The 17,302-nt window shown below is 41.6% G+C and overlaps 1 protein-coding gene across 19 annotated transcripts in view; it reads left to right on the plus strand.

Annotated features, from left to right (window-relative positions):
• The window catches only part of ADGRL3 (adhesion G protein-coupled receptor L3), a 948,965-nt gene that overhangs the window by 601,646 nt on the left and 330,017 nt on the right, over positions 1-17,302 (plus strand). For all 19 annotated transcript variants that reach the window (XR_012220302.1, XR_012220289.1, XR_012220304.1 and 16 more), the window contains exon 15: positions 4,868-5,044. Coding sequence is in view for 15 of the 19 variants with exons in the window: in XM_073545473.1 (XP_073401574.1) it covers positions 4,868-5,044 (177 nt within the window). In the remaining 4 variants the exon portion in view is untranslated. The remainder of the gene's footprint in view (positions 1-4,867; positions 5,045-17,302) is intronic.

Below are 17,302 nucleotides of genomic sequence, written 5' to 3' on the forward strand. Positions count from 1 at the left end.
AGGAGCTTGCTCAGCAGCCCCGTCATTCCCGACGCTCTGCCCAGACCTTCTCTGTGGGTCTGGCTGTTGCTGCCACCTTTGGGTCCGCAATAGCAATGCAGGCTGCTCAGCAGCGAATCGCTCCAGAGGCTAAGTCCTTTTGTCGCTCCACTGAGCATGCTCACGAGACGATCTCCCATTGGAGATCGGGAGTCACATGCACAGGTCCTTCTCCAGATCTGATTGGTCCATCTCAGGGATCTGGAAGCTTCCGGAAGGTCCTGGCTATAAAAGGTTCGCATGGTCACTCGGCCATGCGCTAGTATAGACTCTAGTTGCTAACTGTGTGAATGATGATGGATGTATGGACTTGCAATGACTCATTAAGATTCCCCTCCCTCTGATATTACGAGTGTGCATAGGGAACTAGTGTTAGAATCATCCTTCACAGTGCTAGCGTCCAACAGTGCGCCGGCTACCGGGCATTGTTGTATAGCGGCAGTGTCTGTCGCCGCTCTGCAGTCTGCAGCTCCTCTTGGCATCCGCGGTTGCGACGCCGCACGCACGGTAGGTCTAGACGGACGTGGACTCTGTGTCTTGGGCCAAGTCCTGTGACCGTATACCATGCGTGCATTCCTGTGACGTCAACAGGCTCAGCCTTTATGTTTATTGCTTTGCCGCCTCTGTGAATTAACAGAGTACCCCAGCGCACACCGGGTGACGTTCAACCCTCGTGCAATATACCGCCATATTGAGTGTCCGCCATTACCTAGCAGCAGTGAAACACCTTCTGCACGGTGGCCCCCGGGCAGCAAACGCACTTTCTATTATTTATTATTTAGTGCGTTCCGCCGTCCCTAACATATATATATATATATATATATATATATATATATACATATATATTTATATTTACAATATATATATATACTGTATATATGTAAACTTCTGCATCTGCTATCACTCACCAATTCCATTCATTTTTTTGAGCAGAATGTTTCTGACCTGTAATGAAGCCCAAAAGTTTTTCAACATTTATCTGAAATTCTGTCTATTTTAATTTTTTTCTCAAATTTTGCCTATATATATGTTTGATGTATGTGCAATAGAAAAGGCCCGTAGTTTTTCTTCCAGCTGATGAAGCATATACCGTACAAGCTTTAGACAGTCAGCTTGCTGATGAAGGTGATATCTCATATATCCTAACATCTTTGTTAAGTCCAGCATGAAGAAGTTCAAAGGAGGCAACCAAGCACACCCTCTGGACAAACCGCAAAAATCTATGACCCTTTTTGGCTTCACATTTTTGCTATATTTATTTCCCCCTCTAAATTATATCAGTTTATTTTAGAATTTTTGGTATAAAGTATGTGTGACAGATGGAAAAAGTTCTGGAATGATACTTTTACATGATAAACCCACAACATCATAACAGGGGTGTGTAGGCTTTTTTATAAGTGTGAGTTTTAGGTACAAAATATAAGCTTTACTTCATTTCTTTTAAGATAATTAATGTGTGTCCTGAACTTAAGGTCGATATTGCTGTCAACAACTCAAGGAAACCACATTCATCATATTGTCTGCTTTCAGGATGTATATAAAGAGTGTAGATGTATTAACTTCTCAAGGTGTAATCCTTGTATTTTATTGGTTGTTGTTTTAGAATTTCAGCTTAAAGCCAGATTTTTGGTCTCTTTGTATGTACTTAGAACATTTTAAAATTTGGATTTTTGGCAGGTGTGATGCCATTTTAGTAAGTTTGATCCATTCACTTTTAGTAATGTTGTTATCCATTAAGGTTAGTTTGTATACATACTTGGTTAAAAATTATACAAAACTGCATGAAAGGGGGCAGCTAGCTGAGTGGCAAGTGTGTACTTTCAGAAAATATATGGGTGTAAGGATTTAACATGTTCTTATTTTGTCATTTAGGTTTTAATTATCAAAAGTGTGAAGAATGTCATGAGTACTTGAAGTGCAAAATGTGATTCCATTAAAAATGTAATGTCTAACAAAAAATTACCTTCATGCAACCTTAACAAATAAATTAAAATGTAAGGTGTTGGATAACAGTGATGTAAAATGAGAGCCCAGACTACTATATATGACCTACAGTTTTGTCCTCAGCCTGACAGGTAGACTCCTGTATATACAGCTGAATTGATGATGATGCTTTGGGGCCTTGTTCTGCATGTTTGGATGTTAAAAGAAAAAAAAAAATATTTGGATGTTGAAGAAAATAAATACTAGGCTATACTTGAGCCTATATATTTTGTACAACACCTGAATTTATCTATCATCATCATAAATATGACCATCTGGTATATAATGGCAATGCATGTTTATCTTCTTGAGATGACCCCTATATAGTATTGTCTATTTAAAATAAGGCCAGTCCTTGTATTCCCTAATACATTTTAAAAACAAGCTTGAATTCTGCTCAGTGTCGGACTGGGATGCCAAGGGCCCACCAGTAACCAATTCCAGGGCCCCACTTTTCAGCTACATGCAAATGTGACATTATCATCAATCACAAATTTATATAACAAGGATCTAGGTAGATTGTTACATGAATAAGATGCCGCCGTTCTCTTACATAGTGATTCAAGTATGTAGTTCCAAGTCCTGCTCATATAAGAAGGTGGTGGCCCACTCTTTCACAGGGGCCCACCAGAGGATTCTCCTGCTTTCCTGTGGGCAGGTCCTAGCCTGCTGCCAATAGATACTTCTACTTATTACACACCTTGGTAAATGCATCAAGGGGTGTAGTTTCCAAAAGAGTTTCTCTTCTCTAGTATTTATTGTCTTAATTCACATTAGAGCATCAGCGATTGTCATCCAGTGCTGTGTAAATCACCAAACTAGCCTTCAAATGCTCACGATGCTTGTTCTTTTCTTGACCCCATTGTAAAATTATGAATACTTCCAGGGGTCTGGTTTTTAAAATTAGGTTAAGCATAGGGGGTTTCAATATATAGAACCCCTCAAAGTCACTTATTAACTGAATTGGTTATAAAATTTTGTAACAACATAAAGTAGACATACAGTGGGGCAAAAAAGTATTTAGTCAGTCAGCAATAGTGCAAGTTCCACCACTTAAAAAGATGAGAGGCGTCTGTAATTTACATCATAGGTAGACCTCAACTATGGGAGACAAACTGAGAAAAAAAAATCCATAAAATCACATTGTCTGTTTTTGTTTCATTTTATTTGCATATTATGGTGGAAAATAAGTATTTGGTCAGAAACAAGCAATCAAGATTTCTGGCTCTCACAGACCTGTAACTTCTTCTTTAAGAGTCTCCTCTTTCCTCCACTCATTACCTGTAGTAATGGCACCTGTTTAAACTTGTTATCAGTATAAAAAGACACCTGTGCACACCCTCAAACAGTCTGACTCCAAACTCCACTATGGTGAAGACCAAAGAGCTGTCAAAGGACACCAGAAACAAAATTGTAGCCCTGCACCAGGCTGGGAAGACTGAATCTGCAATAGCCAACCAGCTTGGAGTGAAGAAATCAACTGTGGGAGCAATAATTGGAAAATGGAAGACATACAAGACCACTGATAATCTCCCTCGATCTGGTGCTCCACGCAAAATCCCACCCCGTGGGGTCAGAATGATCACAAGAACGGTGAGCAAAAATCCCAGAACCACGCGGGGGGACCTAGTGAATGAACTGCAGAGAGCTGGGACCAATGTAACAAGGCCTACCATAAGTAACACACTACGCCACCATGGACTCAGATCCTGCAGTGCCAGACGTGTCCCACTGCTTAAGCCTGTACATGTCCGGGCCCGTCTGAAGTTTGCTAGAGAGCATTTGGATGATCCAGAGGAGTTTTGGGAGAATGTCCTATGGTCTGATGAAACCAAACTGGAACTGTTTGGTAGAAACACAACTTGTCGTGTTTGGAGGAAAAAGAATACTGAGTTGCATCCATCAAACACCATACCTACTGTAAAGCATGGTGGTGGAAACATCATGCTTTGGTGCTGTTTCTCTGCAAAGGGGCCAGGACGACTGATCCGGGTACATGAAAGAATGAATGGGGCCATGTATCGTGAGATTTTGAGTGCAAACCTCCTTCCATCAGCAAGGGCATTGAAGATGAAACGTGGCTGGGTCTTTCAACATGACAATGATCCAAAGCACACCACCAGGGCAACGAAGGAGTGGCTTCGTAAGAAGCATTTCAAGGTCCTGGAGTGGCCTAGCCAGTCTCCAGATCTCAACCCTATAGAAAACCTTTGGAGGGAGTTGAAAGTCCGTGTTGCCAAGCGAAAAGCCAAAAACATCACTGCTCTAGAGGAGATCTGCATGGAGGAATGGGCCAACATACCAACAACAGTGTGTGGCAACCTTGTGAAGACTTACAGAAAACGTTTGACCTCTGTCATTGCCAACAAAGGATATATCACAAAGTATTGAGATGAAATTTTGTTTCTGACCAAATACTTATTTTCCACCATAATATGCAAATAAAATGAAACAAAAACAGACAATGTGATTTTATGGATTTTTTTTTCTCAGTTTGTCTCCCATAGTTGAGGTCTACCTATGATGTAAATTACAGACGCCTCTCATCTTTTTAAGTGGTGGAACTTGCACTATTGCTGACTGACTAAATACTTTTTTGCCCCACTGTATGGCAGTTGTTCAGTTATAACTGAGATAATGTAGTATGACTATCTGTTTTGGAGAAATACAAATTTGAAAAACATCAAATTTGACCAAATGTTCAGTATTTTAGTACTAAATCTAGAGCATAGTCAATATTTTGCACCAAAATAAATTACAAGGTATCACAGAAAAAATTCCTACAATTACCGTACTTGGATATATTACAAAATTATTAAAAATAGCTATTACTTTTTTTTTACAGGACTCTGAAGACTTTTTTAACCCTAATTGTTCCTTCTGGAGTTATTCAAAAGCCAACTTGTCAGGTCATTGGTCAACTCAAGGCTGCAGGCTAATGACAACCAACAAAACACATACAAAGTGTTCTTGTAATCATTTAACTAACTTTGCTGTGCTCATGGCTCATGTTACAATTAAGGTAAGTGTTAGTGCTTGTCATACCAGCATAGCTTGTTTAGAATTTTGGTAAGCAATTTTAATAAATATTACTAAGAGTTGTTTTATGGAACCCATATTTGCAGAACTTTATGTAAAATCCTCAAGCAAAAGGAAGAGCTACAATGATGAGCAAAAGGGAGGTGGCTGCCCCAAGCCCACTCACATTGAGGAGCCCGTTGGCAAATCAGTGAACTGTCAAACCCTCTAAGCTGAGCCAAAAACAAACATTAAAAACATCTTTTATTGAAAAATAAAATACTTACCATAAAAATGCAAATTATACTCAAAAATTGGAGTATACAATGCAATCTAATACAAAATCACAATTTTGTTCTCTTGATTTTATGGAGAAAAACATATTAACAATATGAAGTATTTTGGGCAGCAAAGTTAAAAAAAAAATTTTCAGGGTGATTAATAAGTCATCAGAGAGATATTTGCTGTATAAGTTTGTAATGCACCTGATATACGAGAAACATGTTAATTCTAAAGAGGATTGCTAGCAGCGCAATGACAAGGACCAACAAGACAAGAGAGAGTGGACAGCCCTCCCTTGCACCACAAGAAATCAATATGGGGAGGAGGCATTCAGTTGAGACTTTAAGGGTAAGTTCACACAGGACTTTTTTGCTGCGTTTTTTATGCTAATTTTCAGCTGCTTTTTCCATTACCAGCAAAGCCTATGAGATTTCAGAAATCTCATGCACACACATTGGTTTTGTGTGATCAGGATTTTGTGCTTTCTTTGCTGCATTTTTTGGACATAGAGCATGTCACTTCTTTCAGCATTTTTGCTGCATTTTTTCAGAGTTTTTCACCCATTGGCAACATTTTTGCTGCAGAAAAGTCATCGACATTAGCATGGACAAAGAGACCAAAAAAAAAACCCGCCCCAAAAATGCACCAGCTTCCTGCCAAGAAGATCATGTTTTGCTGCAAAAAAAAGCTGCAAAAAAGTCCTGTGTGAACTTACCCTAAGAAAGGTTTGGAGTATAGCACTTTAAGAGGTTGTAGGCCCATGAAACTCTTTTGAAAACGTTCTTAATGTCTAAAACCAAAATCATGATAATTGTATGGGAGACATTTGCCCAGTGGAAAACGTTGAGGATTTTCCAAATTTTGTCTGGCTTGATGAACAAGTATAAACCAAACCTGAATATTTTTCACTATATGTTTTAAAAGCAAATTAAAGGCGTTTTCCCATGAACAAAAGATCATTTTAATCAATAGATCTTGGAATAATAATAATTTCAACCATTAAATGTGTTTAAATAAAATATCCCTGCGCTGAGATAATCTTATGAATGTGCCCCTGCTGTGTACTGTGTAATGGCCGTGTACTGACCGTACAGGAACATGGTCTGATCATACCACAGCTCCTGGCCAGGGGAGGGAGAAAAGAAATATACAGACATTATAGCACTGGAGCGCAAATGATTCTGTCTTTGAAGTAAAACATTGTTTAAAAACATGTAATGAAATGTTTAACCTCACAAAAATAATCGGCTGTGATTCCCAGCTGTAATGTCTGTATACTTTCTTTTGTGTCCTCCCCTGCCCAGGAGCTGTGGTATGATCAGACCATGTCCCTGTACGGTCAATACAGCCATTACACAGTACACAGCAGGGGTACATTTATAAGATTATCTCATCACAGGAACATTTTATTTAAACACATCTAATTGTGGAAATTATTATTATTCCTAGATCTATTGATTAAAATGAACTTTTGTTCCTGGGAAAGCCCCTTTAAGCCTCTTAGCCAATATGGAAGAATCTTTAAATTAAGGTCAAGAAAGGATATTGGTTGAAAGTTCACAGAAAGGGAATAATATATGTTTGCAGGGCCGGCGTCATTACCCGGCACACCCGGGCAAGTGTCAGGGCCCTGAGCAGGCAGTGGGCTTACTGTCAGGACAATGGAGTGCTATGGTGGTGCAGTGCCAATGCTGTTGCCTGTGAGTGGGCCCCCATCCTCCTAGTGTGCGCCCTCTGCTTGAACAGTCACAGTGCAGAGAGCCAGAAGATGCCGACGCTGAGGAGTCAGGAGCAGAGCAGTGGCCAGTGAGGAGAGGTGAGTATTTCATTTTTTTATGTTTGAAGCAATATATGGGAGCCATCATATGAGGCCCTTTATATACAGAGCATTATATGGGGCCCATCATACACTGAAGCATCATATATGGGGCACACTATATATGGAGCATTATATGGGGCCTATCATACACTGGAGCATCATATATGGGGCCCATTATATATGGAATATTATATGGGGCCCATCATACACTGGAGCATCATATATGGGGCCCATCATACACTGGAGCATCATATATGGGGTCCATCATGTACTGGAGCATCATATGGGTTCCATTATATTTGGAGCATCATATGGGGCACATTATATATGGAGCATCATATGGGGCCCATTATATACTGTATGAAGCATTATATGAGGCCCATTCTGTTTGGAGCAATATATGGGGCCCATCATATACTGGAGTAATATATGGGGCCCATTCTGTCTGCAGCATTATATGGGGCCTATCATATACTGTATGAAACTTTATATGTGGCCCATTAAGTAGAGAGCAATATATGGGGCTCATTATACTGTTTGGAGCATTATATGGGGCTCATTATACTGTATGGAGCTATATATGGGCTCATTATGCTGAATGGAGCAATATATAGGGCCTATTATATACTGTATGGAGCAATTTATGGGGCTTATTATTCAGTATGGGGCACTATGTGATGCCCATAATACTGTATGGAGCAATATATAGGACTCATTATTCTGTATGGAAGACTATGTGGTGACCTTAATACTGTAAGGAGCAATATATGGGGCTCATTATTCTGTATAGAGCATTATGTGGTGCCCATATTACTGTATGGAGCAATATATGGGACTCATTATTCTGTATGGAGCACTGTGGTGCTCATTATACTATATGGAGCAATATATGGGACTCATTCTGTATGGAGCACTGTGGTGCTCATTATAATGTATGGAGCATTATATGTTGCTCATTATTTTGTATGGAACACTATGTGGTGCGCATAATACTGTATGCAGCAATATATGGGGATCATTATTATGTATGGAACACTATGTGGTGCCCATATTAATGTATGGAGCAATATATGGGGTTTATTATTCTGTATGGAGCATTATATGGGGCTCATTATAATGCATGGAGCATTATATGGGGCTCATTCTGTATGGAGCCCTATGTGGTGCTCATTATACTGTATGGAGCAATATATAGGGCATAATATATACTGTATGGAGCAATATATGGGGCCTATACTGTATGGAGTACTAAGTGATGCCCATAATGCAGTATGGAGCAATATATGGGGCTTGTTATTCTGTATGAAGCACTATGTGATGCCCATAATACTGCATGGAGCAATATATGGGGCTCATTTTTATGTATGGAGCATTATGTGGTGCCCATATTACTGTATGGAGTAATATATGGGGCTCATTATTCTATATGGAACACTATGTGGTGCCCATAATACTGAATGGAACAATATATGGGGATCATTATTCTGTATGGAGCACTATGTGATGCCCATAATACTGTATGGAGCAATATATAGGACTCATTATTCTGTATGGAACACTATGTGGTGACTTAATACTGTATGGAGCAATATATGGGGTTCATTATTCTGTATGGAGCACTATGTGGTGCACATAATACTGTATGAAACAATATCTGGGGCTCATTATGTATGGAGCACTATGTGGTGCCCATATTCCTGTGTGGAGCAATATATTTGGCTCATTCTATATGAAACACTATGTTGTGCACATAATACTGTATGGAGCATTATATGGGGCTCATTATTATGTATGGAGCACTATGTGATGCATATAATACTGTATGGAGCATCATATGGGGCTCATTATACTGTATGGAGCATTATATGGGGCTCATTATTCTATATGGAACACTATGTGGTGCCCATACTACTGAATGGAACAATATATGGGGATCATTATTCTATATGGAGCACTATGTGGTGCCCATAATACTGTATATAGGACTATACTGTCTGGTTTCTGAGCTATTGTAGAATTTACAGTAGATATAACTCAATGTAATGTAAGAAGTAAGTGAAATCTTTGCCATTGTACTATAACTGTATATCTCTACCATGTATATGCATCATGAATTGTGGTATGGGATAAAGGGGCCCACTGAGACTCTTTTGCCCGGGGCCCACGAGAACCTGGAGCCAGCCCTGTATGTTTGCCTTGGGCATGACAGTAATCATCACATCCATGAATTCTGGTTGCTTACTATTTCCATAAAAAAGGTAGATGGTTAATCTGACAATATGAGGGATTTAGATGGAAGCAAATTTTTTTTAATAATATGCTGCTGAAAATAGGTCAGTTTCTGTTGCTTTACCTACAGTGGCTTGCAAGAGTATCCAACCCCCTTGGATTTTTACCTATTTTTTTACATTACAACTTGAATTTAAACATTTTTTTTAATTTGATTTGTGCGTGATGCATCCAGGACTGAGGATGTGTGCACAGGTAAGCTTTTTTTTTTCGCATTTTTTAAGCGTTTTTACTAGCAAAAATGCTTAAAAACGCTTGCAAGAAGCATCCCATTCATTTTAATGAATTCTGCACTTTTTGTGCATATTGATGCGTTTTTTTCCGCCAAAAAAACCCGCATCGCAGTAAAAAACGCAGCATGCTTAATAATTTCGCGGAAAAATCCGCATTTCTAACTATTTTCTATGAGACTGGGGAAAAAACGCATAAAACACACATTTTTTGCTCAAAAAACGCGCAAAAACCGCGCAGAAAAAAATGTGCGTTTTCTGGGAAGAAGCCCGGTTTTCAGTCAGGAATTTTCTGCATACGTGTGCACATACCCTAAATAGTCTAAGTTAGTGAAATGATAAAAATATAGTCAAAATTAAATTTATGGGATAAAATAAATAAAAATTGTCATGTGCATATGGATTCACCCCTTTTGATATGAAGTTCCTAAAAATTTCTGGTGAAAGCAATTACCTTCATAAGTCAAATCCTTAGTGAAGAAAGTCCACCTGTGTGCAACCTAAGTGTCACATGGTCTGTCAGTATATACACACCTCTTCTGAAAGCCACAGAGACTGTGAACACACAGCAAGTGTGCTTTCTGCAGCAGCGCATCCAGGCCAGGATAATGGAGGAGAAATTGCCGCACCACCAGGTTGAGGACATGAGGCATGTGTGTGAGGTGGCCGCCACCAGGTTTACACCATTATTGCACATGTCATGGCCTTTCCTGGCTTCTGGTTCAGTGGAGGCAGGCATTGGTCAAACTTGGCCTGGATATTTGTCCTCAACTCTTCAGCTGTATGACTGTGATCTCCAAGGCATATTAATTTAAACTTTGCCTGATTGCGGGAAGACTCGGCTAAACACTACAGAGGTGAATGTGATTCTCTCTGCACTTTTGGAACTCGTATCTCATTAAGGGAGAGGTTGTGGGCACAGGTGGAAGTCCTAGAGCAGGTGGAGGAGGCAGAAGCAATGGTAGAAGTTTGTAAATACAGCTGTTTGTCCCACAAGCCTTGTAGATTGCAAGACCTGTGGAGCAGCCCCTTACCTGTCTGCCCCCACAGTCACCAGAGTCACCTAGTGCCCAGTCAGTGAGATGTAACGCCCTTAGCCATGTTTGGTCGTCCAGGTGTCAGTGGTGAAATGTAACCTGGAAGATATAGTTTTTTACAAGGAACGGGTGTTGTCTGCGACATGCTGGTGTTCTGCAGGCACAGCTTTCTTAGAGAAGTATTGACAACTGGGCAACTGATACTGGGGGACTGTGACGGCCAGCAGCTTTTGGAAAATGTCTGTATCCACCATGCGGAAAGGCAGTATTTCCATGGCAAACAGATTGGAGATGGTGGAGTTCAAGCTCTTAGCTTTGGCATGTGTTGGAGGAAACATTCTTTTGTGACCTCAACTGCAGGATTTAGAGCTAACTGCTGTGCTGAGAAAGGGTGGAGTAGGGTGGACATGACAAACTGCTGGACTGTATGCCAAACTTTAAAAATGGGTATTTGCCATACATGAGGTTCAATGTTTGGGCTTCCTGATGTCATCTACAGGGTTCCAGATCAATCCAGATAAGGTCCATGCAGTTCTGGAGTTGGATCTTCCGGAAAATGTAAAAGCGTTATAAAGCTTTCTGGGGTTTGCCAATTACTATAGGAAGTTTATTCGGATCTTCTCGTCAATTGTCAAACCTCTCACTGATATGACAAAGAAAGGTACGGACTTCTCGAAGTGGTTCAACCTCGTCCGAGGGGCATTTTCTTCCTTGAAGAGATGCTTTGCCATGGCTCCTGTACTCATGCAGCCCGATGTCTCACAACTGTTTATTGTTGAATTTGATGCATCCGAGGTGGGGGTCGGGGCTGTGTTATCTCAAGGCTGTCTCCTAGTAAGTGTGCCTTTTTCCCAAAAAAATTTTCACCAGTCGAAAATAACTTTGATATCGACAATAGAGACATTTTTGACATCAAGTTGGCTTTTGAGGCGTGGCGTCATTTTTGGATAGGGCAGTCCACCCTGTCACAGTGATTACTGATCATAAAAATTTCCTAAACCTTGAATCCACTAAAGTCTTAATCCTAGACAAGCTAGATGGTCTTTGTTTTTGCCAGGTTTCATTTTATTCTCATGTACCATCCTGGGATTAAGAATGTCAAAGCTGATGGATTGAAGGAGAACTGAGAGCTGCAAACGTGACCATTGAAGATTGCTGCTGGGGTCATGGAAATCACTCCAGATGGTGCCGATCCAGCTGGTGAAGACAGCGACAGTAGAGGAAACAAATGTTTTAATCCGGCACACCCAAACTAAAACATATTAAAAGAAACCAGATGTGTTTCTCGTGAAAAAGTCGCGCCCTTAGTCATCCTATCTACATATTTTACCAGAATGTTTGTGCCAGATTAAATCCTTTGTTTCCTCAACTGTGGAAGGTGTCAAAGCTGATGCTTTTTCCCGGAATTTCCCTGGGGGGTGGTTTGAATAATTCAAGCCCAATTTTATAGGAAGAGGTCACCTCCATTGTGTGTAATGAGCTTGAGTGAGGTGTTGAATGCTCAGGATAACACCCCTGGTTCTTGTCCTTCAGGGAGATTATTTGTGCCTTTACATTTGCAACCCAAAATTTTAGGGACATATCATAGCTCGGTTCTTGCTGGTCACCCAGGAAATAAAGCGACTTTGGACCTCATTTCCCATCGGTTTTGGTGGCCAAGGTTGCATCAGGATGTAGCTGATTTTGTGTCTACCTGTAATGTTTGTGTGCATTCTAAGACCCCACATACTCGTCGTCCAGGTCTCTCCTACCGTTGACTATACTGGATAGACCATTGACAAATTTATCCATGGATTTTATTACTTACCTTCCTTCATCCGCTGGAAAGTCTGTAATTTTAGTAGTGGTGGATAGGTTTAGTAAGATGGCGCGCTTCATTTCCCTACCTACTCTCCTTAACGCTAAGACTTTGGCTCAGGTATTTGTCACTGAGATCGTGAAGCTTCACGGGGTTCCCTCTGATGTGGTGTCAGATTGGGAAACTCAGTACAATGTATCTAAATTCTGGAGGGCATTTTGTTCTCGGCTGGGGTTGCATCTATCCTTTTCCTCAGCATTTCATCCTCAAGCTAATGGTGATACTGAACGCTTAAATCAAAATGCGTCTCATCCTAATAAACCCAGTTCTGAGGGTCCATGGGCACCTCATAGAAGGGGTAGTACTTTCACAGTGTGTCACGTCCTGACACTAGGGGGAGCAGTCAGAGACAAAGTTGTTGACAAGTGCAAGTCAGGGTTGGGTTATAAAAAAAAAAATAACGCAATCTCTGATGATCCATTATCATCAAATGAAAAAAACATGGTACCATAAGAAACCTGCCAAGAAAGGGCCATGCACCAAAATTGTCAGCCCAGGCAAGTAGAACATTAATCAGAGAGGCAGTACAAAGACCAAAAGTTACCCTGAAGGAGCTTCAGAGTTCCCAACAGATACTGGAGTTTCTGTCCATACAACCATAATAAGCCGTATACTCCATAGAGGTGGCCTTTATGGAACAATGGGCAGAAAGAAGCCTTTACTTACACACAAAAATTGTAAGTTTCATTTTAAGTTTGCCAAAAGACATGCAAAATACTACCCAAATGTATAGAGGAAGGTACTGTACTCAGATGAGACCAAAATTTAACTTTATGGCCTCCAAGATAAATGTAATATCTGGCACCAAACCAGCACAGCTCATCACCCCAAGAACACCATTCCTACAGTGAAACATGGTGATGGCCGCATCATGTTGTGGGGATGTTTTTCAGTAGCAGGGACAGGAAAAATGGTCTGAGTCGAGGGGAAGATGGATGGTGCGAAATACAGAGATATTCTTGAGCAAAACCTATTTTAGCCTGTCACTGTCAGTGATTTGAGACTGGGATGGAGGTTCACCATCCAACAAAACAATGAACAAAAGCATACTGCCAAAGCAGGGGTGGGTAACCTTTTTTTTCTGTCGAGGGACATTTGGATAGTCATGCCATCCTTCTGGGGCCATACAAATCATGCGCTAACTCCACCCTCAAAATACATCCTGACGCTAACACTGGTGTCAGGACGTAATTTGTCATTGTACACACCTCAACATTCAGTAATGAAATTAAAGGGCTGGCGACTATCAAAATACAACTTCTGGCCCAAGCACTGTGGTTCCCGGGAATCTGCCCAGGGGGCAGGTAATCGAGGACCATAGATAGCCCGTGGGCCTGAAGTTTCCCACCCCTCTGCTAAAGCAACATTCGAGTGTTTTAAATGTGTAAATGTTTTGGAGTGACCTATTCAAAGTCCAGTCCCAGTCAATCGAATTGAAAATCTGTGGTTAAACTTGAAGATTGCTGTTCATCAGAGGAAATCATCTAACTTGAAGGAGCTTTAGCAGTTTTGCCTCGAGGAATGGGCAAAAAAATCCCAGTGAGAAGATGTTGAAAGCTCAAAGAGATTTATCTAAGGCGACTTGCTTCTGTAACTGTCACAAAAGGAGGCTCTACAAAGTACTGACTTTTCGGGGTGGATAGTTATGCGCACTGAAATTTTCTGTTATTTTGTCCTATTTGTTGTTTGCTTCACAACTAAAAGAAAACCAAATGTTCACAGTTGTAGACATGTCCTTTACATGGATTGATACAAACCTTCAAAAAAACGGTGAAATTCCAAGTTGTGAGATAACAAAACATGGAAAATGCCAAGGGGGTGAATTTTTTTTTGCGCAAGCTACTGTTTCCTCAATTTCCCCCTTAGTAATCTTAAAATGTAAAGCATCCCTTGCTTTTTGGAGGGGAATTCTATACAGGAGCTTAGTATTATTGCAAATTGGGATTTTCAGCAGAATTGATGAAAAGCGTTACACAGTAGATGCTGGAGTGATGCAAAGAACTATAACCAGGTTTAAACTGAAGAGTATGGGCAAGATTTATTGTTTTCTGGGATCACAGCTTCCGTGCTATAAGCTTATCAGGTTTATTGGACCAATTATAATAGGATGCTTTGGTCCAACACAAAGCTTTTTCAGTGTCATGAAGCAAGATCATATTCAACTGCAGTGGATAAAGTGGATGGTCTTTTAATGAGCAGTTACAATTCTGACTCATTTAGCCTCCAGTATAGACTGGACCCTTGTTCATTCCCTTTTATTGCTTGCAGAGAGGGCTGTTCGTTTACCACTAATGAATACTTTGTATGCGGCCCTCACCCAAACTGGGTCTGAATCATCAATAGTATTCTATTTGTAGAACTGGAGATAGTCCGCAATTTACTGTCTTGTTGTTGGATTACATAGAATAGACTCAATGAATCTTCAATGAATTGAGTGTAGGATCTCCCGAGTTAAAAATGATCAACAAGAGCTACTGGCTCTTTTAAGGCTGTGTGCCCACGTTGCGTTTTTTTTAAGCGTTTTTGAAGCGTTTGTGCCAGATCAGACGCTTCAGAAACGCTTAAAATAAGCTCCCCATTCAATTCAATGCATTTTGGCCTTTTTGTGCCAATGCATGCGTTTTTTTCCGCTCAGAAAATGCTTAGCGGCTAAAAACGCAGCATGCTCATTAATTTCCGCATAGGTCCACCTTTTTAGCTGTTTCCAATGTTTCAAGAAAACGCACGGAAAAAAATGCATCAAAACGTGCGTTTTTTGTGCAAAAATTGTGCAAAAAACGCGCGGAAGTAAAACACGCGTTTTCTGGGAAGGAGTCCGGTTTTTTGAGCGTTTTAAAACACTAACGTGGGCACATAGCCTAAAGAGGATTTATTACAAATATGATATTTGCAATGACATAGATAATTGAAACCTAACTTTAGGGACAAGGGTACAAAGAAAGAGAAAAGGTAATAGGAGAGAGTAGTGGAAGATGGGAAGTGGGAAGTGTCTAACTAGCTTGCTGTAATACCTTTATGTCAGTCACACGGTCAAACATAGGCCATACATTGCCCATACTTGTGACACCTCCATATAATAGTATCATCCATTGAGGTCACAGTCTTTGAGTTTTCCAGTAACATGCACATGGCTGCTGATGTCTACACGTTCCTGAAGGAGGCGCATGTATGTCCAGATTCGACTAGAGAGTCAAGGGTCTGTACAAACGTGGTTGCAGTGGTCTTCATCTTTCTGCACATTTAGTCCTTGCAGTTAGGACAAGTCATTGTGTCCAAAGACTTGAGGACAAATTCCATTTGAGCTGGAGACAAAATGTCTATTTCAAAAACAATGGTTTACCTTCCAAATGCCACAGGGGTTGTGTACAGATGTACCTCTTAAGAGGCCAGAGACAGGATGTACATATCAATTGTAAGTAAACTCTTTACAACAGAACAGATCAAAGGGCAATACACCACAGGACACAATGTCTTCCTGCCTCACAGGTTTTATGACCCTCCATTGCACATGGTCTGTGTAACGCTCGCGCCCTGGCTGGTTGGCGCAAGCGAGGGGAGTGGCCCCACTGTGCCACAAACCAGACTACCCTGGAAGGGGCGTGACTAAGCAGCTATCTTGGTGTTCACTGGAGCCTCTGAAGGTGAGGTCAGGCTTGTGCAGCAGGTAGCTGCCAGGTACCACTCCAGGGTGGTGTCTGGCTGTGGCTGCTGATCCCACTGAGGGACTGGACACTGATAGCAGTTGCGAGCAGGTGCTGACAGGCACGACTGGTACTCTGACAGGCACGGCTGGCACTTTGACAGGACAGGCAGGCACAGCTGGCACTCTGGCAGGACAGGCAGGCACAGCTGGCACTCTGGCAGGACAGGCAGGCACGGCTGAGACACTGGCAGCAGGAACTGATTCAGTAGAGACAGGACAGAGACATGGACTGCAAAGAGTAGGATATGTGAACAGGTAGGGGCTGTTCACACTGGAGGTGCAGGAACAGGTTCAGGAAGGACGGAACATGGACAGATATAAATGGTGTGAGGAAACAGATAGAAAGCTGTTCACACAGATGATGCAGGATCTGGTTCAGGAACCAGTACAGACGGGTAGGACAAGGATCCACAGGATATGGAACGGAAACGGAGAACCGCAGGGTTGAGGAGCAGGGTAGAACCGCTAGGAGCGGAGCAGGGTAGAACCACAAGGCTGTGGAGAGAAACTGCAGTTTGCAGCAAGAGGTTCTGCAGCAGCAGGTGCCACAGGAAAGGAGAGCAGAGCGGAGCCACAGGTATGTGGAGAGAAACTGCAGTTTTCAGCAAAAGGTTCTTTTGCAGCAAGAGGTTCTGCAGCAGCAGGTGCCACAGAGGAGAACAGAGCGGAACCGCAGGTATGCGGAGAGGAGCTGCAGCAAGGCGTTATGCAGCAGCAAGGATGAAGTAAGGCGGAAACCGCAAGATATGCAGAGAGAAGCTGCAGCAAAAGGTTCTGCAGCAGCAGGAACGGAGCAAAGCGGAACTGCATGGTATGTGGAGAGGAGCTGCAGCAAGAAGTTCTGCAGCAGCAGAAGCGGAGCACAGGCAGAATTACAAGAGTGCAGAGCACAGAGAGAACCGCAAGAGTGCAGAGCACAGAGAGAACCGCAAGAGTGCAGAGCACAGACAGAACCACCAGACTGCGGAGCACAGGCAGAGCAAAGAACCAGAGCAGGCAGACGGAGAGGACTCAAGGATAACACAGCAGGGAAAGGAGCCACAG

Source organism: Dendrobates tinctorius, unplaced genomic scaffold (genome assembly GCF_039654945.1).
Source record: "Dendrobates tinctorius isolate UK_male_01 unplaced genomic scaffold, ASM3965494v1 ptg000011l, whole genome shotgun sequence".
Classification (NCBI taxonomy): domain Eukaryota; kingdom Metazoa; phylum Chordata; class Amphibia; order Anura; family Dendrobatidae; genus Dendrobates; species Dendrobates tinctorius.